This window comes from Tenrec ecaudatus, chromosome 11 (assembly GCF_050624435.1).
Source record: "Tenrec ecaudatus isolate mTenEca1 chromosome 11, mTenEca1.hap1, whole genome shotgun sequence".
In the NCBI taxonomy this organism is placed as follows: domain Eukaryota; kingdom Metazoa; phylum Chordata; class Mammalia; order Afrosoricida; family Tenrecidae; genus Tenrec; species Tenrec ecaudatus.
The window spans coordinates 10,973,180-10,998,424 of NC_134540.1; the positions used below are offsets into that span (position 1 = coordinate 10,973,180).

Here is a 25,245-nt window from a genome sequence, read left to right on the forward strand (position 1 = left end):
GATTGCACGGGTGCCGGCAGCAGGCATTGTGGGGCGGCTTCACCTTGCTAGTTCAACCCTCCTGCCTCCTTCCTGTGGTCAGGGGCGAATGCAGCTCTAATTCGTACGACCCGTGTTGCACCGAGGGAGGGGCTCTCCATTGTGGTAAGCGTCTGCACTGGGAGAAGGGTGGAGTAGTACAGTGCAACCATGGAGCCTGCGTTTCACATAGCCCATGGTTCCAGGAGCGCTGTCTAAGCCTGAAAACTTGGAGGACAGCCTTTGGCTTTTATTTTTTATATGGGGACCTTAGAGCTTTCACTGGGGTGTGTTTCTTTTCTGACTTCTAAGCTAGTGATAAGCAGCACTTGGGCCCTATCGGCAGAGAAGACTGAGGTGGGATTCTGCTGTCACCCGTGTGGACAGATTTCAGCGAAGCTTCTGGACTGAGATAGGCACAAGAAGACCACATCAGAATGCTTGTGCCACTGACTGCAACCCCCACCCTGAAACCACAGTCTTCCTCATCGCTCCTGTGCTTCCTGTCTCCACGTGCCTTTCTTTCCTGCTTTCTGATCTCTCTCCCTGAGCAAGTGCAGTCCTTTTGATCTCATATGGTTGGATGTATGTTGTGCCTCAAATTTATAAAAATTTAAATATATTAAGCATGTTCTCCCCAAGTGAAAAACCTTTGCATTGCTCTAGACCATTGGTTCTCAACCTTACTAGTATCGCGACCCTTTAATACAGTTCCTCATGTTGGAGTGACCCCCCAACCATAAAATTATTTTTCTTGCTACTTCATTACTGTCATTTTGCTACTGTTAGGAATCAGGCGACCCCTGTGAAAGGGTCTTTAGACACCCCCCCAAGGGGTCATGACCCACAAGTTGAGAACCGCTGCTCTGGACTCTGGGCTGGCACCTTTGTTCTCCGAAGGAATGTGGGCTTTGCAAGTGCTTTGGTCTTGTACTAGGAGGATACGTCATCCAGCATTGCTAGACTGTGATAGAAATGGTTCTTCAACTAGCCAGAGGGGAGGCTGTTGTTTGAAATATCCTGTCTAAGGCTATATATTTATGAAGGCTGCGTTTGCATCTCGTTATTTTATTTACATCACATCAAAATGGCAGCATTGACATCCTCGAAAGACTCAAGTTGTGATCCTTTGAAATGGTCTGTGAGTTTGAGGAACACAAAGCAGCCTGGAGGAGGGGTAAGATCAGGCTATAGAGAGGATGAGGTCAGGCTTCCTGGTGAAATTCAGGACAGTTCTTGCTACAACGAACAGGTGCACTGTTGTGATGGGAAAAATTCCTCAGAGCAACTTCTCTGGCCATTTTCTCACCAGTGTAGTATTCCATTCAACAACTACTTCATGATGAGCTGCCCAGGATTTTCTTATGCTCTTCTAGAAAAATATATCAGGATGATGCCTTTGGGATTCCGCCCCCTCTCTCCCACCCCCCACCCCCAATCACTGTAACCTGCTGATCTCCTTGGAAGCTACTGTTTTGATTGGAATTTTTTTTTCCCTCCGAGAGGGACCCTAGTGAGACTCAGACAGGTGTGTTTGCAGGAGGAAGATGAGGCTGCCATCCACTGATGGCAGACACGTTTGAACATGTCTTGCTGGGAATAACCCTGTGGGTGTGTGAATGGGGACCGACTCTTGAACATCTGGACAGCTCTGCCATTGTAGCATTGACAGGAGCGATGTGAGCGACTAAGAGAACAAGTACACATGACTGCGTCCCAATGAAATTGTACTGACGGGTGTTAAGATTTGAATTTTGTCTAATTTCCAGGTGTCACGAAATAGTATTCTTGCCCCTTTCCCCTTCTTGTCATTTAAAAATATATAAGCAGCAGACCAGGCCACGCTATACATGGTTTGCAGCCTGTACCTTACAGAGAGGCTAGTGAGTTGTCATAATTTCTTTTCTCTATTTTACTTCACTTGGTTGTGATATCGAAAGCATGGCACAGAACTCACAAACAATATTCATGATTAAAAGGTTTATTAAGGATGCTCACAATTCGTAATGCCAGTGAAAAATGGTGAGGGGTGAGTTTGTTCCTCAGGACACGTGACAGAGTTCTTTCAGGTCTGCTAATAAGTGTCCAAAGGGGCTACCATCCCACTGTAAACCTTAATCCAAAGCCATTTAGCTCAGTCTCCATGGATTAGCAATCTCAATTTCTCCAATTTAATGCTCAGAGCCATCCCACGCTACAAGCTATCCCAGCTGCACAAAAGCACTCAGCTTTACTTCCTTTGGGCATTGTCACTCTGTTCCATTCGCTGGTTCCTGGTTCTGGTACTGCTCCTCATCTGGATACAGGAGGGTCCATGCTCAGAGCTCTTCAGTGTACAGGATGAATTCCACTCCTGGCTCGTGATGATGATGATGAGATCCATCCTTCTGCTTCTCTGAGGGCTCATTTTATACACGAGGGTGGCGCGGTATGGAATCCTGTTGACAATTACTCAGATGCAAATCCTCTCAGTATCTTTCCCCACATTTTTACCAGACTCGCGCAGGTCCTTTGGTGGGAGGGTGTTAAGAGGCTCAGGCTTGAAGGACCACATTAAATAATTCACTGCCCCTGCAGGTAGCCTGTTTAGCATGTCAGTAAGTCAGTTAACTCTGACAATTTTAGAGACTTTTTAGCATTTGAACATTTTTTTAATAAATCAATTTATTGGGGCTCATACAACTCTTATCACAGTCCATACATACATCAATTGAGTAAAGCACCCTTATACTTTCATTACCATCATTATTCTCAAAATTCGCCTTCCACTTGGGTTCCTAAAATCAGTTCATTTTTCTTCCCCCCCCCCCCCCGCTCCCTCCTCCCTGCACTTGAACATTTTAAAATTAGAGTTTTAAGAAGTCGGGAATGAACAGTTAATGGAGACCATCAGTGAACTAAGGAGCCTTGGTGGCACTCAGCTGCTAACCACAAGGTCAGCAGTTTGAACCCACCAGCCCCTCCGCAGAAGGAAGATGAGGCTGACTCTTCCTGTGAAGAATTACAGTTCTACCCTGCCCTGTCGGGTCAGAACCGACTCTGTGGCAGAGAGTTTGTTTGGCCAGTGAACCAGGATCCCTGCGGTGTCTGTTCACAGCGTCCCCAGCACTGTGGCTGTGCATTATTTACAGTGTTCTAAACTTAAGCAATTAGTAAATGATCTGAGGAGGCTGACTGAACGTGCCCTGAAACAAATAAAAGTCGAAAACAAAATAAAAGTCGAAAATGACGTGGCATTAATGAAGCTGGGAGGGTTGTGTAGGGAGGAATGAGAAAGAAGGTAGGAGCCACAACGTAGGAAGGAGATGAGAGAAACGATTAGCATGCAATTTCCCCCAGTAAGTATCTTATCTTAGTCATTTTAGTTCTAGCAGATTTCACAAATTACGCTTTTTAAAAATCCGAGACTACCAATAATGTAAAACTAGCCATCTATGGTAGGTATTTCCTTGATACAGAACGTTCTGTGCCAGTGGTTTTTGTCACTTGCTGCCTCAGTGAACTAAAATCCAGATCTGCTTTAAAAGCCGTTTTCATTGAACTTCAAGCTTTAATTAAAATATGTGCAGTTTGCATTTATTAAGAAGGTCATGATCATGCAGGATAATATGAGATGCCAATAAGGAAATCGTGGGCAACTTGAGGCTGGATAAAAGCATTGACTTCGGTATGGGCTGAATGAGTGAATGTCTAGGGATTTAGCGGTACTGACTTTTCTAAATTTGCCACTGTTTACTTCCCCCGAGGCAGCATCTATACGCTCTCGATTGAACTTGTTTGCTAATTTTAGCCAGAAGCGCCGGGAGGCATAGTTCGCATAATACAGATGACTGTCTTCGGTGCTGTTTTTAGCCGTAGCAGTATGTCTGACTGGCTGGCATCTGTTTCTCTCTTTGTCATGACACGCTGGAGACAGTTCAATTTGCAACATGTAGGTAGCCCTTACTCAAAATCCGCCTGGGCCATTTAAAACCATGGCCTGTGATGTCAAGTGGATTGCGGGCCGGTCCTCACCTCAAACGTAGCGTAGTTCAGGAATCCTGTCGGTTTCTAGAGATAAACAGCCACCGTAAGTTTTTCTCTGACCTCATTTGTCATTACGGACACATGACTCACAGTGAGGAAGAATTTATCTTTATGGATTAGCAATTCTGTGTTAACAGGTACATCGAAAAATCCGAGAAGACTCAGACATGGCCCAGGATTCTCTGCAGTGCCTCGCCCAGTTAGCTTCTCTCCACGGACCCATCTTCCCGGATGAGGGCTCGCAAGTGGACTACCTGGCTCACTTCATTGAGGGATTGCTGAATACCATCAATGGGTACGTGTTGGCGCCCTTTGTAAGGGAAAAGGGACTTTCTTGGATTTTTTTTTTGGGTGGTTAGCAGTGGGGGGTGGGGAAGCAAATAGTGAATTTCTTTCTCCTTTTTTATATTCTGAAATTTATATTTATCTGTGTCAGTAAGTGGAAGTTAGTACACAGAAGGCATACTTCTGAAAGTGAATAGATGCTAATATTTGCATGTTTAGAAATGAGCTAGAAGAACGGCTCTGGCTCTTCTCCTATTGTTTGATTGTCGCTTGCTTGTGTACTTGACCTGTAGAATTGAAATAGAAGATTCTGAAGCCGTCGGAATTTCCAGCATTATCAGCAACCTGATAACTGTGTTCCCACGAAATGCTTTAACTGCCATTCCAAATGAACTGTTCTCCTCCTTCGTTAACTGCCTCACACACCTCACTTGCTCTTTCGGGCGAAGTGCTGCATTGGAAGAAGTGGTGAGTGTCCCCTACTAGAAGCCGCGGGGTGTTCTCGCTGCACGACCGCTCTCCCGACCAGTGGCTGTTTTCAGGGGGTGGGCTCATCGTCAACATTGACATTTTTGTGTAGGCGCGGAAATGATTTGCGAGCTGTGTGTGGAACAATGACCTGACAACTTGCGTGGGTTTGTAGCTGTTTACAAATGTGTGGGTTGTCTCGGGTCGTACGCTTTCAATTTTGAAATGAGTTAGTACTTCAGTGTAGGAAGTGGCTTATTTATTAAAACTGATATTGAAAACCAACTTTGACACTGAGAGTAAATACTAAGTGACTTTAAAAGTTTGATGAAGGTGCAGTGGCTGTGACGCTGTCTGGCTGTATAGAATTAGTATCTGAGGATTTGTTTAGTTTTGGTACTTAACCCAGAAATTATGTGACTATAATTTATTTGGCTTAGAGTCTTACAGCCTGGCTCATGTTGGTTAGACAGTGCTCTTTTGTTTCTTGGTGGGGTATGGTTTCATAGTACATCACTGTAGCCTTTAATTGACATTATGCGTTGAGACAAAGAATACTAAAGGTTGTTCTTTGGGACAAATTTTCCAAGTGCATGTTCTCCAGTGGCCTAATCTTAGTAAAGGAAACATAGTAGAACACATGACAGCAGTTGTGAATTAACTATTTCATTAAAGGCAGTCATTGAGGATCCCCACCCCACCCCACAGAATTGCTTAGCTTAGGTGTTCTGTAAATCAAAATGTGGATCTTCCCAAAGACTGTGAAAGTAAACATATTTATAGCTCTCTATTGGGATTTCATGTTACGTTCAAATTGAGTTGTTTTGGTGAAGGGCTGGCAAAGTGGAGGTGAGTTTACCATTTTTCTTCAGAAAGTAAAGAACTCGGGAACTTTTGTGTGCGTGTAGTTGGCCACTTCCAGCATGCAGAGACAAGAAATTGGAACTAAGTCAGGTAGATAATTGTTTATGTGATGGCCAGTATAGATGTTGGGAGGGGGTGCTGCATAGTTGTTTAAGAAGCTTGGATTTCCTACCGGGGGAAGATTTATTTTCTAAAGCTGGAAAAATTTAATTTCTAAAGCGACATATTTATGTATTCAAGGTGTGCACTCCGGCCCTACCCAGTGATCACAGACCCTGAGTGGTTCACATTTCGAGCGCTGTGGTCTCAGCGACAGGGTGACTTGTTTTTCTCTTCTATCCAGGCGCATTGAACAACCTGTTTAGTGGAAACCTTTCCGTTTCTGTTTGTGGGCTAAGGAACAGTTTAAAGAAGAATTGCTGGAAGCTAGTGGCCCTGTTGGTTGCGATTTTAAGTGCAGGGTTGATTTCTTGATGGAGAGACTGACAGACTTGGCACACTAGCCCTGTTTTTCTGAAAGGTTTGGCATAGAAGTGTTGGAAGAAAACTCAAGACCTTTTTAAGAGCCCTGGCCATAAATTGATTGGAGTGTGCTGTCCTTGATAGGCTTCCTGTGAGAGAGGTGTTACCTCTTTTAGCATCTTAATCTGTCTATGATGCTGACTTTAAAAGTGTTGTTAAAAATACCTGGTGACCTATTGGAAAAGACAGAGGAAAAGATTGGTCATTTGCATTAATCGCCAGATTGCCCAAGGACTAAATGAAGACTCTCAAATACCATCCCAACCACGCTGGTGGGCAACGTGCTAGAATACCTACGTGCGTGAGCAAAGCAAACCAGATTCAGTTAGAAGCCTTGTCGTCTTTTGTTTCCTGGGGCTCTGGGTAGTCGTCATGATAGTATGTGACACATAGTCGTTAGCCTGGGACGGGGAATACTTAGTTCTATTGTAAGTGAGAACGGAACAGTTGAAGCGCTATGAAAAGACTGCTTTGGGAGGTCAAGTGGTGTAGGAAAATCGTGAAGTGAGACAACGCAGTCCTGAGTTCAAATCCGAGTCCTGTTCAGACGAAAGCAAGGCACCTCTGGCAAGGTGGTTTACCTTGTTTGGAGCAATTTTCTTTGTGGTGAAGCCAGGGCCCTTGTTCCTTCTGGTGTTAGAAGTGGTAGAAAAGCTATCAGAAAGTGCCAGGATGTCATAAAATCAGCCACTTTGGGGAAACCCTATATTCAACAGAATGACTAAAACAGAAGAGCTTTTGTTTTGTTTTATTATTATTTGACTGAAAAGCTCCCAGTTGGCTCTTGTCGACTTCCAAGTTCATTATGGGCATTTATACGTGAGGGCTGACTTTGGTCATCTCCCACCCAAGTGAAGTAAGTGGGGTCAAGTAGTCGAATCAGCTCTAAGCCTCTCTCAAAGCCTTCCTGGCAGCGAGCCTGACACTGCTCCGGGCGTGAGCACATTGCCTGCTTGGGCTCCTTAGTCATCACTGGGCACGGACTTGCTGCTGGGTCGGGGCCAGAGAGGATGGAGCAGGGCCAAGGCCAGGTTTCAGCTCCCAGTGATTAGACTTGACGCTTTAGTTGCCAATTGTCATCAACGAAATTTCTCACACTTGGCCTGGTGCATTCCCCTTTAGAAGCCCACACATGGTCCCTTACTTGAAATATCTAGCGAAGGCTAGTCTCTGAGACCTTTGCTAGCAGGGGTTTATAGGCAGGGCAGTGGAAAGCTCATCTTATATTCTTAATTTTTGCTTTCCTATATCTGAACAAAGGCTCCGTGTCCAAGGCATGTAGTAAGAACCAGCAAGGGGCCGTGCTTAGAGAATGCCCTCCTCGTCCTGCCTCATGGAGGCTGCATGGGAAGGCTCGCTTCGACTGAGTTGAGTTCTTCCTCACATCACTTGCCCCTCTGTGTACTTTGGCAAGATACACTGTTCACACTTCACAAATGCTGCTTGCGGAGCGCGTGCCGAGCTCGCACCAGTCCCGCCCGCCGCGCTGCTGCCCGGCATTCAGCACGCCTCTGTCCTGTGACTAAAGCCACCATGCACCCCCTGCAAACAGCAGGCCCGGCTCGGTGTGCCACCATTTGATACATGCTGCCCGCAGTCCTCATAGCACCTATGATGATTTTATTGTGCCCTCTTTGATAAGAGACCAAAAACATGGCACGAAGCTCTAAACATTGTCATAAAGTGACCGTTCGTAAACCATTGACCCAACTCAAGAACAAGCTCCAGCCCCACACCCTCACTCGGCCTCCATGCCCATGTCTGTCCTCGCACCCCAGAAACTGCCCCTCTGCACTGGGTTTGCCACACCCCCCCAAATGAACTTTGGAGTGCCCCTTTGCTCGGACCGACAGTGTTGCAGTGAGCGCTTTTTAACGGCTTTCCTTATTCGCGTGTGAGCACTTCCTTGTGGCCCGACGAGAGTGTCCGCTCGTGGGACGGAGGAGTAATCTGTCTTACAGAGCAGTTCCAAAGTGCGGGCTCAACCGAGCGGGCTGATTTTCATTTCACCAGCGGACTCGGCACCTCCTCATATTAACCCATGTCCTCTCCAGCACCTGCTGACTGTCGCTTGGGGAGGGACGGGGGTGCCAAACGAGCAAGTGTGAGATGTGGTCTTACTCATCACATGTCTGTGTGTCTGCATCAAATACCGGCATGTTTCACGGAGTGTTTTTAATAATTCTTTAATATTATGTGTGGTGGCTATTAAATTTATTGAAGACACATAGTTCTACTGGGTAGAATTTGCTTTTTAAAAATTACTTTAATACATCAGTTGTCTATTGTGAGTAACAACTATTATATTTGCCACACATATCCTTGATTGTGCGGGCCTCATCATTGTCCGTTTCTCAGAGTCATTGTACACTGTGTAGGAAATAGATATTTTATATTTTAACTTTAATGATTCTGTTCCTGGTTACAAGGACATGTTATGCTCTTATTTTATTTACAAAACCATTTCCTCAAAGCACTGAACACCTGATCTTCCAAAACAGAACCAGTTATTACTGGCTGCTTCTAAGAACCCGTAAAAAAAAAAGAACCTTTTACCCCAGTATGTGAATTGATTCATTATTTTTTAAACAACAAACCCATTTGGCACAATTGAATAATACCGTAATTTGGAACTTCTGTTAAAGGAACCCATTCTAAACAATGTGCCTCGCCTGGTGCCTGGTGTGATGTCCATTTTCCGTCTCTGGCTGGCTGCTTTGTGACCGCCCTTCTCTTCCAGCTTGATAAAGACGACATGGTGTACATGGAAGCGTATGATAAATTGCTGGAGTCCTGGCTGACCTTGGTTCAAGATGACAAACACTTCCACAAAGGCTTCTTTACCCAGCATGCAGTACAGGTCTTTAATTCCTATATCCAGTGCCACCTAGCTGCTCCAGATGGCACAAGGAATTTGGTAAGTTTGAAATCATGTGGAAAATATAAATCAGTTTCTTCACAGACTATTTACACAGTGTATAATACTACCACTTCAGGTTGCGCCCCCTTCAGACAATGTGTGGGAATCTTCCACCGTGGGATTTGACTTGCAGTTGCCTTCTTTCTTCTGGCAGTCAGAGAACCCCAGCTCTTAAAGAGGAGGCGGAATTCCCGGGTGGGGTGGCAGGCCATGGGTAGACATGGTGACATCAGTGCCTTCTACTTCCTTCTCAGCTGTGCTCTCTCGCCTTTCTTCCCGCACCTCACACGGCTCAGCCATTGACAGCCACCCCAGGAGACTGGCTCTGGCTCACTCTGCTTTTCATTTCAGTGCTGGGGAGTGCCATGCCATGCAGTGAGCCAAGCAAAGCAGTGCAGGCCCTAATTCTTGATTCCTGTCAACTCAATAGACTGCCAATGGTGTGGCCTCTCGTGAGGAAGAAGAAATAAGTGAACTTCAAGAGGATGATCGTGACCAGTTTTCTGACCAACTAGCCAGTGTAGGAATGCTGGGAAGAATTGCGGCAGAACACTGCATACCTCTTCTGACAAGGTAAGGTACACCCAGTCCCGAGGGAACCCCCCCCTCCCCCTCACCCCCGGAGACCTGGAGAGTACATGAAGTGCTTAAAGAGACCGCATACATGCCCCCTCCCCCTACAGCTCACTGGGGCTCACGGACAGAAAGCCGCTCAGGGTGCCTGCCTTGTCACAGACATTTGCAAGAAGCCACTTCACTCACAGCAGTGCACTCGGCAGAAGCATCTGAAGCCCATTGTAAATCTTGATCATTTGTAAAGCAGTGTTTCAATTCTGTGTCATAAACAATAAGTCACAGTTGCGCTGGTGCTAGGAGAATCCGGTTGCGCACCACCGCCCACCTCATAGACCGCTGTACGTGTGTTTATGCAGCACCAGTACGTGTTGTTTCACGAGTGAAGGGCTCTAAGTTGTTCCAGGGCTCTGCTGGTTGTGTGTGTGAAGCTGTTGGCTTTCTCCCCCTTCAGCTTACTGGAAGAAAGAGTGACGAGGCTCCACGGCCAGTTACAGCGGCACCAGCAGCAACTACTCGCGCCGCCTGGCTCAGGCGCTGTGGACAGCAGAGTGCTTGACGATCTCTATGAAGATATTCACTGGCTTATTTTAGTTACAGGTTGGTTGGTTGGTCTTCTGTAAAATGCCATTGGCCACTGGGCAGCCTCAGGTATTAAATACACAAAGAAGCGGTTGTTCATGCATGGTGATGGATGAAATTTGGGTGCAGTTGTTGTCTGTCACAGAGCGATGGGTACAGTTCTTAAAACGATGGCTCATGTGTCTATACAGCGCCTGTGGCATACCCAAGCTTGATGTGGATCTCTGATCGCTCGCTGGAGCCCGCCGAGGTGGTGGACTTGCTAGGTCATGTTATGATCATTATTCTCCCCGCTGGTAAATGAAGACGCTGAGCCTTCGAGAGGATCAGACATTTGCCATGGTCACACTGCTATTAATGTTTGGAGCAAGAATGCAAATTTAGGCAGTCTGACTGTCTGGGTCTTTATTCCTAACCATAGTATTCTCCGTGTTGCTGTACTTTAATATAATCAGTGAAAACAACAACAAAAACCAATAACCTCAACTTTTGAAAAAGCTATTCCCAGATACAGACTTCTGGTAAACACCACAGTAGATTCCTCTGAACTCTGCAAAACTCCATGACTGAGAATGACGAGAGGCTGTAGATTTAAGGCCTTTCAAATGTCACTCGGGGATATCAGAAATGGGTGAATAAGACGTTTGTCCCCTGACCTTTCCTGTAATGTGGAAGATTATTTTTCTGAGAACTAGAATGTCCTTCTCATCGGCCTGGAAACTGACAGACAATATTTATGATTTACTTTTACATCAATTTGTATGATGTATATAAATCAAGTAAAACTGAAAACCGTTATAGTGCCATTTGATATAAATGTAGATTTGTTAAGTGTTCGTTTTTAATTTTTTTTAAACTGAAGGCTACCTCTTAGCTGATGATACTCAGGGAGAGACTCCGCTAATACCTCCAGAAATAATGGAATATTCCATTAAGCATTCATCTGAAGTTGACATTAATACAACACTTCAAATTTTGGGATCTCCAGGAGAAAAGGCTTCTTCCATCCCAGGGTACAACAGAACAGATTCTGTGATTAGGTAATATGACCTCTCTAGCTGTGCTCTTGTAATCTATACTGTTTGATAACGTCTGAGTTGATGGGTAGATGGCTCGAGTGCCAGGCACGTTATAAAGCTGATACGTGGCAGGAAAGAGAAGTGGGAGAAGCCTTGACATGCCAGGGGGGTGTGTCTCCTCTGTGCGCAGCGCCTCTGTGCGCAGCGAGAACGAGCGCTCGCCACCCTGAGCAAAACGACCCCGAGTTCACAGGGACTTTGCACCGACATTCGACCCGCCTTACGGTGGCCATCCACCCTGTCCATCAGAAAGCAGCCCTGTTGCGTGGACAATGGCCCCCAGTGGCAGAAAATAGATTTGGGGTTATTTAGCAACCAGGTGAAGTTACCAAAAGCTGAAATTACTAGATCGCTACCCAGAGGGAAAGTGTCCATTTTTATCTCATAAAACAGAGTAACTTTTCCCACTTGAGTGCAGCTCGGCTGGGCTATCGGGGACGTTCCAAGAGAGCGGGCCCCTCAAGTGAGAGCATCCACGTGAACTGCCCTATTGGTTCACGGCAAAAATGGCATGAATGGGTAGCTGAAGGAAGGGGGGACCTTGGGCCACATACACTGGAAGTGGAAGCGAAGGCAGCGCTCTGTTTCGGTGTCTGCTGTGTTGAAGGTGTGCAGGCAGAGGTGTCCCTAATGCCGGCGACCTTGTCGCTTGTTTTTGCCAGGTGCACATCCAGTGATACTAGCAGGTTCCTACCCCCCTTCATTCTTCTTTCTTAAATGCAAACAATGAATGCCTGGCTATCATGGGAACCTATGAAATAGAAAATAATTTTCCTCAGAAAGTTGAAATTTGAAGATGCTGTGAAGGGAATACTTGGGAATTTGTTTCCTGGGTGCACTCTCTTGTGTGAAATCATTAGTAAAATGCCATTTTGAAAAAGTTGCGCCCTCCCCTCTTAGGCTTACTGTAGGCATTCCCTTGAGTGTCTGGAGGCTCATGCTTTTGTTTTCATTGGGTGTATGGTGAATGCTCCTTTCAAAGGCTATTGTGTCAGGGTCCTGTCATATTCCTTATCCTCTGTCTTGTTCTTGGCCTGCGCAGTTCTAGCAGGAATGCTTTCCTTGGGCTGTAGTGTGGTTTCCATTGTTGACAGCGTGGGTGCAGAAGGCTGCAGGGTCGAAGGGTACAGCTTGTGGAGGACGGCAGTGAGGACGGGACACGGTCTCCTGACCTGGATCAGTCATCTTTACTCCAAAGAGTTAATGTGAAATTGCCTCGTATATGGGAGGAATGTTCCCTGTTTCCGCTTTTTTTTTTTAAAAAGAATTTCAAAGTTATTGAAAGGAGATAATCATTTTAACCATAAATTACGGATTACCTACTAGACGCTCTTCTAGGGTTGGGATACCTCAGTGAATAAAACCGACAGAAATCCTCTCCTGTGAGAGTTGCTTAGGGGGCGAAGGATGAATTATTCAATGGAGTATAAGAAGTGAGTGATGAGAATTGTATAGTGAATTAACTTAGTAACTTAAAAATGGTAAGTGTTGCAGGTAAAACACGGAGGACGCAAGCTGTGGGAGAGTTGGATATTCTTAATGAAGGGGGCTCTTGTAAGCCTTATTGACCAAAGGTAACTTCCAGCCAAGACTTGAGCATGGTCAGTTGACCATGAAGGTGCCTGCGTGAAGGGTGTCCCAAGCAGAGGGCACAGTTAGTAGTTAACGCAAGGGCCCTGAGAACAGCCAGAGGGCGGTGAGCAGTGAGGTGGAAATTTACAGTCGATGGGTTGTGGGCAGGCTAAGGGGCGAGGGGATTAGGGCTCTAGACCTTCATGAGGGTTTGGCTTTTGCTCTGAAGAAACGGGGCACTAGGGTTTCGAGCAGCACAGAGCTCACGTGCAGAAAGGTCACTGACTGATGGAGAAAGAAGAGACCATGGGTAACCTGAAAAGGATGTGGGAGCAGTCAGTTCACCTACCCAAGAGAGAGAGGGAGAGGTGGGGGCGGAGTTCCTGGCGCAGATAGCATTTAAACTGATAGTGACAGGGGAAGACGGGTTTGCAGAGGGGAAGCATGGCTGGTCGAGCGAAGGCCTGGAGCTGAGAGCAGGAGGGAGTTTGACTTGGCTGGTGGAGAGGGAGGTGGCTCGTCGCAGGGGCTGGGGTGGGATGTAAAGATGGAGAAGCAGGGCTGGGCTCAAGTAAAAGCCCAGCCCAGGTGGAAGTGAAAATGGCGGAAAGGATATGAAGCACGGTTTCAGGAATCTGCCAGGAAGACAGACGTAGATGGAAAGGGTGATGAGGCAAATTGGGAAGCATTTCCAGTTGTTACTAATGGCAGGGAAGCTGGAAAGGCGTTTCAGAGAACCTGACTGGATGTCGGGGATCGGTCGGTGCAGTGGGTAGAAGAGAGCAAGGGGCCAGTGAAGAGTCTCAGCCCCCGAGATCAGCAGGCTTTGTTGTTTTTCGTCTGTCCATCTCCCACTGTAGAAAAGAAAGGTAAAAGGCCCTTCCTCCCTCCTTCTGTCCAAACAACAGAGTGCTGTTGTGATAATGTGCTGTTGACAGTGCCCAGGCAGGGGCGGGGCGGCGGGGAGTAAATTATTCTACAGTCAGGTCACCTTCCATCCTTTCCAGTTAATGAAGTGGCAGGTGGACTGAGCTGTCAGTGGCTGGGTTAGTAAACATTTTTTATATAGGGGTCCTGATATTTTTGACAGACTCGTGGAGAAGTTCAGATGACTGGGAGACAGAGCTATTTTTAAATACTTGCTATTTTTAAATACTTACTAATTTCTTATGTGAACAAGTTTTTTTCTGTCTGCCGAAATGAATAGTTAGAATCCAATTATGCTCAACTATGGCCCTCCTAGCAATATATGATTTGTACATAGATATATGAACTGACTGGACAAAAGCAAACTTCATGATGAAATGTGTACTATTTTATTATAAGCCCCTGTTCTGTTTTGTTTACCTTTGTACTAATAAGAATCATAACAACAGCTCTATTTAGGAGATAAACATTTAGGGTCTGAAAATCATTGAAATTTTAAAAATATTATCTCAATTTATATACATATATCCGTTTAAATACATTGCCTAATCAACAAAATGTGTAACTTTCAGCTATATTAGGATAATAGTTGTTGACAAATGGAATTAAAATAGAAGTTTAAAGAGACAATATAAACTTTCTGTTGAGTAACTATTGCTTATTTTTCAATTGGATAATGAGGGGTTCTCAGCAATTAAGCCACAGTGTATAAATGTGAAGGATCGATGAAGCCATTTCATTTCAAATTTCCTTAGGCTAGAAATGATATCATCTAAAATGTTGCAATCTTTTGGGACAAAATGGATCCTCTGATCTGCTGGAATGGAGTCAGTATTTCGGTCACATACCCTCTGAAATAACTTACAGAAGTTTGAGGATCGGCAGTCTAGGGCATGCACTCTGAGGCAGGCAGGACAAGCAGCCTGAGGTAGAGCCCCGTAGTCTTAAGTCCAGCTGACTTAGAGAAGGAAGAAGAAGAAGGTGCAGTAATCAAGTCTGGGCAGGAGTAAGCAAATTGATGTCGGGCCATCAGGCAGGGGTGGTGCCAGAGAAGCTGAAGGGGAGCCATTCTCTCACATCCTGGGCACTAAGGACTTCAGCGACACCACCTGCATGTAGAGTGCATACGGGTCCAGTGCAGGCAGATGCTTGGAGGCTTTGTGACCGCAAAGGGCAAAGTAAGAGAAGTCACACTGGTGATTGGAATCCTGGCCCTGGCGTGGTTGTCTATCATCTTCCATCCACAGCCTTTGCAACGGTGCCTTTGGATTAAAGTTAAACATATACACAACCTCGCTTCCGCTCACGTATTTCCCCCCAGCCCCGTGACAAGCACATTTTTTTATTATCTTCAGTATTAAATTGTGTTCTTGAAACCCTACAGCCATGTGACTGGTGCAGGAAAGAACCTGGGTTCGTGTCTTGAAATCGCATGCGCCGATGCAGACACTTGTTCTTGCCGTAGCTTTACTTCAGAATCCCACTAAGAACTGAGCGCTGCCCTTGGAAGTTTTCCACAGTGAGAGTGCTCAGTGAGCCTTCTGGGACCTTGGGATTTGTTACAGACTCCGTGTTCAAATCGACCCCTTGAGGTAGATGAGCGGGTGGGTCGCTTGTGGAGGTCCAGGGCCAGCAGAGAGTGTTGCCCGGGGGGCTTTCCTGTGGTGAGCGAGGTGTCCCTCTTTGTCTTGTCTCCTGTTTTCTGAAAATTCAGACACATTTTATGGAGCATTTGTCTACAACCCTTTGGGTGGAAATGTCCAAATATAACATGGGTGAAACCAGAGAGTTGACAGAGGGGAGAAGGGAGTATGTGTGGGGGTGGGGGATGTAAACAGCCTTGAAAAAGTATCTATGGTTAGGCAGCCAATAAATAAGAAAATAAACAAATTCTCTTTTATACCTACAGGCTGTTATCTGCCATTCTCCGAGTTTCAGAAGTTGAATCTCGAGCAATAAGAGCAGATCTAACTCATCTACTCAGCCCCCAAATGGGGAAAGACATTGTTTGGTTTCTGAAACGCTGGGCAAAGACTTACCTCCTGGTGGATGAGAAACTGTATGATCAGGTCAGCATGTAAAACACTTCACCTTCATCTGGGTCTGTGGCGGTGCCTGTAGAGGCGGAACTGGTTCCGTAGCACACTGTGACTCTGGCAGCTGCAGGTGTCCGCAATGAAGAGGCTCTCTAAACCTTTCTTAGGCCGTTCTCTGCCCAGCACACGGGGCTAGTGCTGAGCACGAGCTGGGGCCGACTACCCAGAGGCACTTAGGAAGACAGGCTTCACTACCTGCTCCCAGAAGGCCATGCTCTTGAAAGCCCCGTGGAGCGCTTCTGCTCTGCACCTGGGGCATGCAGGTTCCGAACCGATTTTGTGTCAACTAACAACTCCTCAGGCGCATCATTCAGCTGTTTACTTTAACCAACGTTCACTTAATAGATTACAATTAAGATTGGCCTAATTTATGTTCCCTGTATTTAATCTGAGTCATGTTAATGATGCCCGAATAATGAAAGGTGATTGGAATGAGTTGAGCCTGTCTTTCTGTATAGTTTTTGAGCAGAATGAGCATATTTATAGAATGGATGTTACTAAGCAGTACTTCAGGAAAAGACGCCGATTTTAGCTTGGCGCTTTTTTTTAATGGTAGCTGCTTTTATTCCACATTTTTTAAAAAACCATTTTATTGGGGGCTCGTACAGCTTTTACCATAATCCATACATCCATCCATTGTGTGGCAAGCACATCTGTACATTTGTTGACATCATCATTCTCAAAACATTTGTTTTCTGCTTGAGCCCTTGGTATCAGCTCCTCATTTTCCCCCTCTCTCCCCACTCCCCCCTCCCTCATGAACCCTTGAGAACTTACAAATCATTATTATTTTGTCATATCTTAACACTTTGACATCTCCCTTCACCCACTTATCTGTTGTCCATCCCCCAGGGAGGAAGTTATATGTAGATCCTTGTAATCGGTTTCCCATTTCCACTCCACCCTCCCAGTATTGCCACTCTCAGCACTGGTCCTGAGGGGTTTATCTGTCCTGGATTACCTGTGTTTCCAGTTCCTATCTGTCCCAGTGTACATCTTCTGGTCTAGCTGGATTTGTAAGGTAGAACTGGGATCATGATAGTGGCGGGGGTGGGGGGTGGTGTAGGAAGCATTTGGAAACTAGAGGAAATTTGTATGTTTCATTGTTGCTACCCTGCACCCTGACTGGCTCATCTGGCTTTTTTAAAAAATGACTGTTTTCCTTCCCCCTGCAGATTCTTCTTTCTGACCTTACAATTGTGTTTATCTCTTAAGATAAGTCTACCATTCAGCACAGCGTTTGGGGCCGACACGGAGGGTTCTCAGTGGATTATTGGCTACCTCTTACAAAAGGTCATCAGTAACCTCTCCGTTTGGAGTAGCGAGCAGGACCTGGCAAGTGACACTGTCCAGTTACTTGTGACTTTGGTGGAAAGAAGAGAAAGGTGAGAAAACTGTTGGCAGCAAATTGTGTGGTGAGGTTGTTCTTCATGCTTTATGGCGGCCTTGGCCAGGGTGCCTGTGGGCTAAAGTTAAATATCCACATAGTGTTATCGGGTCATGTCGTGTGTCTTCCCCACCCCCTCCACCCTGGAAAAAGGGCAGTAGGTCAGCTCGGGGACCTACCTATTATTTATACCAAGTTTGCTGTTCTTTGCGTTAGAGGTGAAGACATTGCCACTTTCCATTGCTGTGCTGTTACTAGACGCTCAGCGTCAGGAATAAATCTCCAATCTTGTGGTTCTCCCTCCAGGGCAAACTTAGTAATCCAGTGTGAAAATTGGTGGAATTTAGCTAAGCAGTTCGCAAGACGGAGCCCGCCTCTTCATTTCTTGTCCAGTCCCGTGCAGCGGACACTGATGAAGGCTCTGGTGTTAGGGGGTTTTGCCCATATGGACACAGAGACCAAGCAGCAGTATTGGACGGAGGTAACGTAAGCCTCTCTTGTTTGCATGGACCCTTTGGATAGTCCTGTAAGGGAAGTGTGCTGTATCCGCATTGCCGTGAACTAGTGTGTGGGTTATAAACATCGTAGTCACAGCTTTTCTGATAGTTTCTGTTCCTAATGAATAGGTTGAAGCCTGTCATTTTATAAGTGCTATTTTACAATTAGCCCATTGAGTATCATCAAGTGTTCTGCTCTTCAGGCGGATTTCTCCCCAGCCTGGGACTCCTTTCCTCAGATAAGCAGGAGCCCTGGTGGTGTCGCGGTTATACACGGCACTGCTAACTGCGGTCAGCAAAGTTCAAAACCGCCAGCTGCCCTGCAGGAGAAAGACAGGACTTTCTACTCCTGTGAAGAGTTACAGCCTTGGAAACCCACAGGGCAGTTCTCTGCCTGGAGGGTGGCTATGCATCAGGATCAACCAGATGGCAGTAGGTGTGGTTTGGGGGTTTTCCCCCTCAGATAAGAGCCTAAACTGGCATATTAATTTTCCATTACGAATGAGTGCTGTCTTGAACAAGGAGTAGCAAGTTAACATGACCACATTACATTGTCTTATAGAATAAGCTCAAAACTGGGGGCCGAGAGTGAGTATGATGTGCATATGTAGGTTGCCTGTCGTCCTTGTGACCAGAGTGCTTAAGGGTTGGCAAGGCAGGGCACAGTTGCAGATACCTGGGGAAATCCAAGCTGTCTGTTTCTAGTTAAAGCAAGTGTATTACTAAGTGGATAGATCTCGCCAGAACTAAGAGCCCTTCATACTGGGTGTGAGGACTCCCACACGTCATCTGTATGTATGTTCTTGGCAGTAGGAGTTGGGAATGGAGAAAAATAGAGCAGAGAGGACTTAGTGTTGGGCTTGACCATGGGCAGCAGAGATTGGCAAGTGACGATCTCTGGGCCAAATCTGCCTTCATTCTGCGTGTTTGAAGTGAGATTTTATTGAAATACCGGGAAACTCAGTCTGCGTACTGTGTAGGCCTGCTTCCATGTGACAGTGGCAGAGCCAAGTAGTTGGGACAGAATCTGTATGGCCGGCAAGCTGAACGTGTTTGCTCCCTGGCCCTGTGTAGAATGCACAGACTGTCGCTGTGACGGCTTAGTTCTCTAGCCTCTGACTGAGGGACCGGTTTTGGCAGCGTGGTCTGGGTGCACTCAGGACTAGTGCTCAGGGCCTTGTGTGAGGAGCATCCTCAACAAAGCAGGCGCTGTGGACATTGGTTCCCATCTGCTTTGCTGCTTCTGCTCGACCTGCCTTCAACACTTAACCAGATTGGAAGTGCGTATTTATCCAAATTGTGAAAGGAAGGCATGTGAACTGAACCTTCAGGACTTTGACGCTGCTTTTTTAATAGGTCCTTCAGCCACTGCAGCAGCGTTTCCTACGAGTGATCAATCAAGAGAACTTCCAGCAGATGTGTCAGCAGGAGGAAGTCAAGCAAGAGATCACTGCCACGCTGGAGGCGCTCTGTGGCATTGCTGAGGCCACCCAGATCGATAACGTGGGCATCCTCTTTAACTTCCTCATGGACTTCCTTACCAACTGCATTGGGCTGATGGAAGTATACAAAAATACCCCTGAGACTGTAAACCTCATTATAGAAGTTTTTGTCGAAGTCGCACATAAACAGATATGCTATCTCGGGGAGGTAAGCACTTTCTAATTTAATACCGTTAGGATAAATAGTTTTCAAACACACATCAAATAATAAGATATTCCTTTTACGTGTAATGAATATTATCTTATATCTTTCTGTCTGAAAAAGGCTTTCAGAAAAGTCTTTCAACAAGAACTTACAACTCAGAGGAAAGCATACAGAATGAGTTTACCAAAAAACCCCATCTTAAAAAAAGTGCTAAAAACTGGTGATCTCACTGATCAAACTCAAGTGAGAAACACTTCATACGACAGATGCATCTTGGTAGAAAGCTTGTTTGAACCCTAGTATTTTCAATGACAGTTTCTATCTTTATTTCAAAAACTAGGTAGATGTTCAATCACAATAAAGTCTGATCCCTTTAATAAGAAAAGATTGTTTTCTTTGTCTCATGAAATTACTTTGGGAAGGCTGCTTTCATGCATTTGCGTGTGTGAGGTGAGCGGGAACCTAGCCTGGGATTTCAGAGCGCCTGTGGCTGCTTACTAGCTCTGCCACAGGGAGATGGACAGCAGAGTGAAGCAGCTCTGTCGTCATCAGGGGAGCAGAAACTGAGTCCCAGTGTTACTGTGAGGAAATGACTAACGGCTGAAACATAACCAGATAACCTAAACACATGCCTTTTCCTTATGGTTAAAATGTTAGTATGGATTCAGAGAAGTATTAGACACCCCCTCTTGTAATCCAGAGTAAATTGGTCTCAGGTGTATTTTGAAACATCATGAATATCTACATTTCTGATCTAGGTTCTGCCTTGTTGTATAATTTATGAATATTCCTTTACAGTCCAAAGCCATGAATTTATATGAAGCCTGCCTTACCTTGTTGCAAGTATATTCCAAGAATAACTTAGGGCGGCAAAGAATAGATGTCACAGCAGAGGAAGAACAATATCAAGACTTGCTTCTCATTATGGAACTTCTTACGAATCTTCTATCAAAAGAATTCATAGATTTTAGTGATACAGGTAAGATATAGGAGGTTGTCGTTGCTTTTTTTTAATGTTTTATCCAAGCAAAGGACTGTCTCTCTTAGTCAAAACCCACGAGAAAATTTGGGTCCAAAACAGGTGGCCTTCAGTACCTTTGGTTGGAGCGAGGTTGGGAGCCAGCAGCCCATCCTCTGTCTTGGCTCTTCACCCTTGAGAATGGTACTCGTAATATCTTCCCTGTGTTGAGCCGTTACCAAACACTGTTCATCCCTATCCTGTGACAGAAAGTGGATACCATTGCTAGATACTCATTTTTCTAGGTGAGGAAAGTGCTTCAGAGTGCTTATGTGGTTTTCCCACAGAGCTCTTACTGCTAGGTCACAGGACGGGGGTTCAAATCCCGCCACATGCCGCACTCTCCTCAGGGATGCTTTGTTGACTAGCTGCTCGTCCGTGTCCTCCTCGATCAGAGCCCTTCGTGGACTGCAGCTGGGCCACACCCAGCAGCCTGCAACAACATGGCCTTAGGTAAATCGCTTAACCCAACCTGGTCTTTACCCAGTGGTAAAATGGATATTGCAATAAACATCATTTTCCCTAATTTAAGGGTCAGTCCTAACGTATCTTTGGTGCCTAGCACAGTGCCTGGCTACCATCAGTTGAAAGATAGCTGTTATTATCGCCAAGAACCTAATTAAAACCTTAACACGTACACAGAGGGTAGCCCAAAAGGTATTGCCGTTAGGGTTCAAGTTCCTACATGCATAGGTTTATTTTAAACAACACAGGTTGTCTGCCTTCAGTGAATAGCTAGTCATGGTCTCTTGATGTTACACTTGTATTAGTCTCACTGTCATGCCTTCAGCAACAAATAACAAAAAGATAATGTTTGCACCCTGATGGAGAAAACCGTTTTGAGGTCAAGGTTATTAACTAAGTTTTTAACAAAGCTCAAGCGTACATCTTTCTCACATCATTGAAGCTTTGCAACAAGTTGGTAGGAATGCTGCCCCATGTGAAGCAACAGCTTGTAGCATTTCAAGGGAAGACTGAAGTTCTTAGAAAATAGCCAAGAAAAAGGTACCCATCACCCTTGACACAGGGGAAACTGGCTGAAGGCCAGACACTGGTGCAAGAAGACCAGGGAAGTGACTTGGTGTGATAGCTACTGAAGTGGAGAATCGCACATGGTTCCGCATTTTCCATTGGAAGCGAAAGGCTTGGCCTCACCAAGCATGTGGCTCCATGGGTGCCAAAAGCTCATGTGAAGATCAGCTAATTCGAACAAGATCGAAGCTAATGACTATGAATTATAATTGGGCAGGAGCCCTGGCTTTATCAATACGATCCAGAGAGCAAAAGGTCCAAGCAAAACAGTGGTTTCTGCATGGAATCTTCTAGACTTTCGTATATACTCGTGTATAAGCCGAGTTTTTCAGCACATTTTTGTTCGGCTTATACACGGGTCAGTGGTACCCCAGCGAGGTGTAACATCTCGCTGCTCCCCCCCTCCTCCCCAGGTAATGGGATGAGCGCCCATTATCTTGCGGGTGATTGCCATTTCTCGGCTGTTCATTCAAAGCCCTGCAGACACTGCGGGTCTTTGAATCTTTGTTTACTCACATCTAACCAATCAGAACCGCAGAAGCACCCGTAATGATTCACTTATGTGGGCAGCTGAACTGTGGCTGCACTCCGTCTCTCCCCTCTGGTCTCTGTGTTAATTCACATCCTGCATCCCCCGCCCGCACGGACTCCCCCCTCTCCTTCCGGCTAACACATCGTGGGGGAGGGGCATTACCATGAAAGTTCTTGTTCAAAGTCTTGTTTAAAAATATTTAAATACATTACCCCACTGATGTCTCAATTTTTAGTAATTTTATTTTCATTTGTTTTGATTATTGAAACTCACCAATAGCTTCTGCATTTTCCACCCTAGGCTTATACTCGAGTCGATCAGTTTTTCTGGTTTCCCAGGTAATAATTAGGTACCTCGGCTTATACGCGGGTCGGCTTATATTCGAGTATATACATTAGTTAAATTCAAGGTAGAGAAGAAAGCTCAGAAGATTATGAGGACTGTTTTGTTGGGTTTTTTAGTGGAACAATTTTGGTATTTTCTCCAAGGAACACAGGAACTTATTATGAAGAACTTTTCATTACAAAAATCGAGAGTTATGTTGGTGGGGAAGAGGTCAAGAGAACTAGCTTGAGAAATTTCCCCATCCCAACCATACATCTGCTCATTCTTCAAGGGGAGCACGGCTGTCCACGGATCATTTCACTGAAAAATCCTGACTCATCACCCCTCAACACCCCTGATCTCATCTCTTTAGGCTTCCCACCCCCCAAAACTCAACGAACATGATTTAAATTCTTTGATGATAGCAATAGTGCCATTTTCATGTGGTATCAATCAAAAAGCAGAGTTCTCAGTGGGAGGGTGAGGGATGGTGTCACACTCTGACACTTTGTTTACTAATGGCTCTGTGCTCTTGTAGCAGTGCTTGTTGACTTGCTGTCATCATTTACTGTTTTCCTTCCCTTTCACTCGACTGCCATTCTTGGCTAAAATAAGGTAGCTTGTTTTGTAAGAAAGAAATGAATCATAGTTTTCATTTCATATGCTGTATAAGCACCGTGCTTGTGCTGTATATGTGTGTGTGTGTGTGTGTAATTAATTGTCCTTGTTCACGGAACTAGTGTCTGTCCTATGTTGGGCCCTCTCAGACTCACTATCTAGAAGGTCTGTTGTCCTCTGCAATTAACTAGGCGTTCTGGGGTAAATTGGCACTAAACTTCTTTAGAGTGTTGCAAACCAAGAGGTTATTACTTTGAAGACTAAGGTGCACTTGACCCAAGCCTTGGTATTTTTTTTCGGCTCACATTGTATGAAAGTTAGACAGTGAATACGGCAGACTGGAGAAAAATCAATGCATTTGAATTGTGGTGCTGGAGAAGAGTACTGAAAAGTACCATGAAGTGCCAAAAGGACAACCGCTTTTGGCCTGGAAGAAGTCTGGCCAAGTGCCTCTGATAAGGATGGCGAGGCTTGTCTCACATACTTTGAACATGTTGTCAGGAGAGACCAGACTCAGGAGAAGAATACCATGCCTGATAAAGAAGTGGGGCAGCGAAACAGGAAAGACCTAGCACAAGATGATTGACCCAGTGTCTGCAGCAACGGGCGCAGGCACAGGCTGGTGAGGGTGGTGCTGGCCTGGGCACGCTGCCTTCCGGGGTTGCCGAGTTGGGAAAGGCTTGATGGCACCTAACCACCTCAGCAGGGTGCAGTGATCTGAACATCCTGGCTCTTGGCTTTCAGCGAATTCTCTCTGTAGCCAAACTCAAGACAGAAATGACTGGAATGGCTGGAATTCTTTATTACCAGCTAATGGATTTATCTTAGCTCTAAGGCTTGAATATAAGAGTCAATGACATTGACTTTGAACATTTATTGAAGTTACAATCACTGGAGCGCATTCCTTTCGTTTTCATAGATGAGGTATTTAGAGGACATGAACCAGGGCAAGCAGCCAACAGATCGGTATCCGCAGCAGATGTTGTTCTATATGGAGTCAACCTGATTCTGCCCTTGATGTCTCAAGATCTTCTGAAGGTAATTCAACAGAAGGTGGACAATAAACCTAGTATGTGCCGGGGTCAAGTCGTTCTATTTTAGACTAGACCACACCACTTGTTGACTTAGTTGTATCTCTTGGTGAAGGAACCTGCTGGCACAGCGGTTAAGCACTCGATTGCTAACAAAGGGCTGAACTTACCAGCCGCTGGCATGGAGAATGCTGCACAGTGGTCAGACTCTGTCCTGTAGGGTTGCTAGGAGTCTGAATCGACTTTACAGCAGTGGATTCGGGTTTTGTTTTGTCCAGCACACATGGAAATAAAAATGTTGAGCTCCTTTTACTGCCGTGCGCATGTGTGCAGCAGATCTCCCCACCCCCCGCTCCCAGCCCTCCGTTTCTGACCCTGGAATGTATGCTCGCCTGCACTTCAGTGGCGGGGTTGGACTGCGACTGGAAAGCTGGTCTCTTAACTCAGTGGGCTCTAGTGTTAGCGGTTGGCCGCCCTCGGTTGTGATTCAGTGAGTAATGTTATCTCGCCACTCTTCTGCTACGCATGGAGCATCACTCTCAGACTGAGAGACTGGGCAAAGGGGGCCACTTTCCAGGTCAGCCCGTGTAGACATGGGATTGTCAGAAGACTGGTGCAGCTTCTCAATGCTTGCCTATCCTCCCTCCACTGTGCTTTGGTTTGCCCAGTCCCCACCCCCTCTTCCTCTCTCACTTCTGTGCCCACGTGGGTGAAGTGGAGGGAGAGAGTTCGAGGAGCACCTGGCAGGAGAGTCTGAGCATGAGAGCATGGGTGGATCTCCAGGCTAGCCAGAAATGGCTGCACTTGTTCTTTGAAAAGTCTTCCTGAGTCCAGGAAAGAAGGACTGAGCCAGTGGGTGGGTTTGCCCTTAGGGCCTGTTGGCTTGCTTGATGGTTGGTTGGTTTTTCCTCAGACTACCATGAAATAGTCCCGTGTGTAGTCTCTTTCAGTGGTAGATTACTCTTAGCCTCACCTCTCCAGGATTATCCAACTAGAAAGTCACTGGGGAAGTGGACTGACCACTCCATTCTGAGTATGGCCTTCACCATGTGTATCGCTTTCTTGTATTAGTCTAATAAGCTCGAATGGAATAAACAGATTTACAAGCTTTTTACTACCAGGCTACTTAGCCATTTCAGAGCTGCCTGCCTCATTTATGTTTTTCATACAAGCACAGAAGGTCCAGAATTGACTGTAGCTTCTCTTGCCTGTCCAGAGAAGAATGGC

The 25,245-nt window shown here is 45.8% G+C and overlaps 1 protein-coding gene across 4 annotated transcripts in view; it reads left to right on the forward strand.

Annotated features, from left to right (window-relative positions):
- Positions 1-25,245, forward strand: part of XPO4 (exportin 4) — a 93,999-nt gene that overhangs the window by 60,754 nt on the left and 8,000 nt on the right. For all 4 annotated transcript variants that reach the window (XM_075562841.1, XM_075562842.1, XM_075562845.1 and 1 more), the window contains exons 8-19: positions 4,182-4,339; positions 4,623-4,797; positions 8,924-9,100; positions 9,534-9,676; positions 10,131-10,276; positions 11,121-11,298; positions 15,746-15,905; positions 17,148-17,317; positions 17,626-17,800; positions 19,173-19,466; positions 20,262-20,442; positions 23,907-24,025. In XM_075562841.1, coding sequence (XP_075418956.1) covers positions 4,182-4,339; positions 4,623-4,797; positions 8,924-9,100; positions 9,534-9,676; positions 10,131-10,276; positions 11,121-11,298; positions 15,746-15,905; positions 17,148-17,317; positions 17,626-17,800; positions 19,173-19,466; positions 20,262-20,442; positions 23,907-24,025 — 2,076 coding nt within the window. The remainder of the gene's footprint in view (positions 1-4,181; positions 4,340-4,622; positions 4,798-8,923; positions 9,101-9,533; positions 9,677-10,130; positions 10,277-11,120; positions 11,299-15,745; positions 15,906-17,147; positions 17,318-17,625; positions 17,801-19,172; positions 19,467-20,261; positions 20,443-23,906; positions 24,026-25,245) is intronic.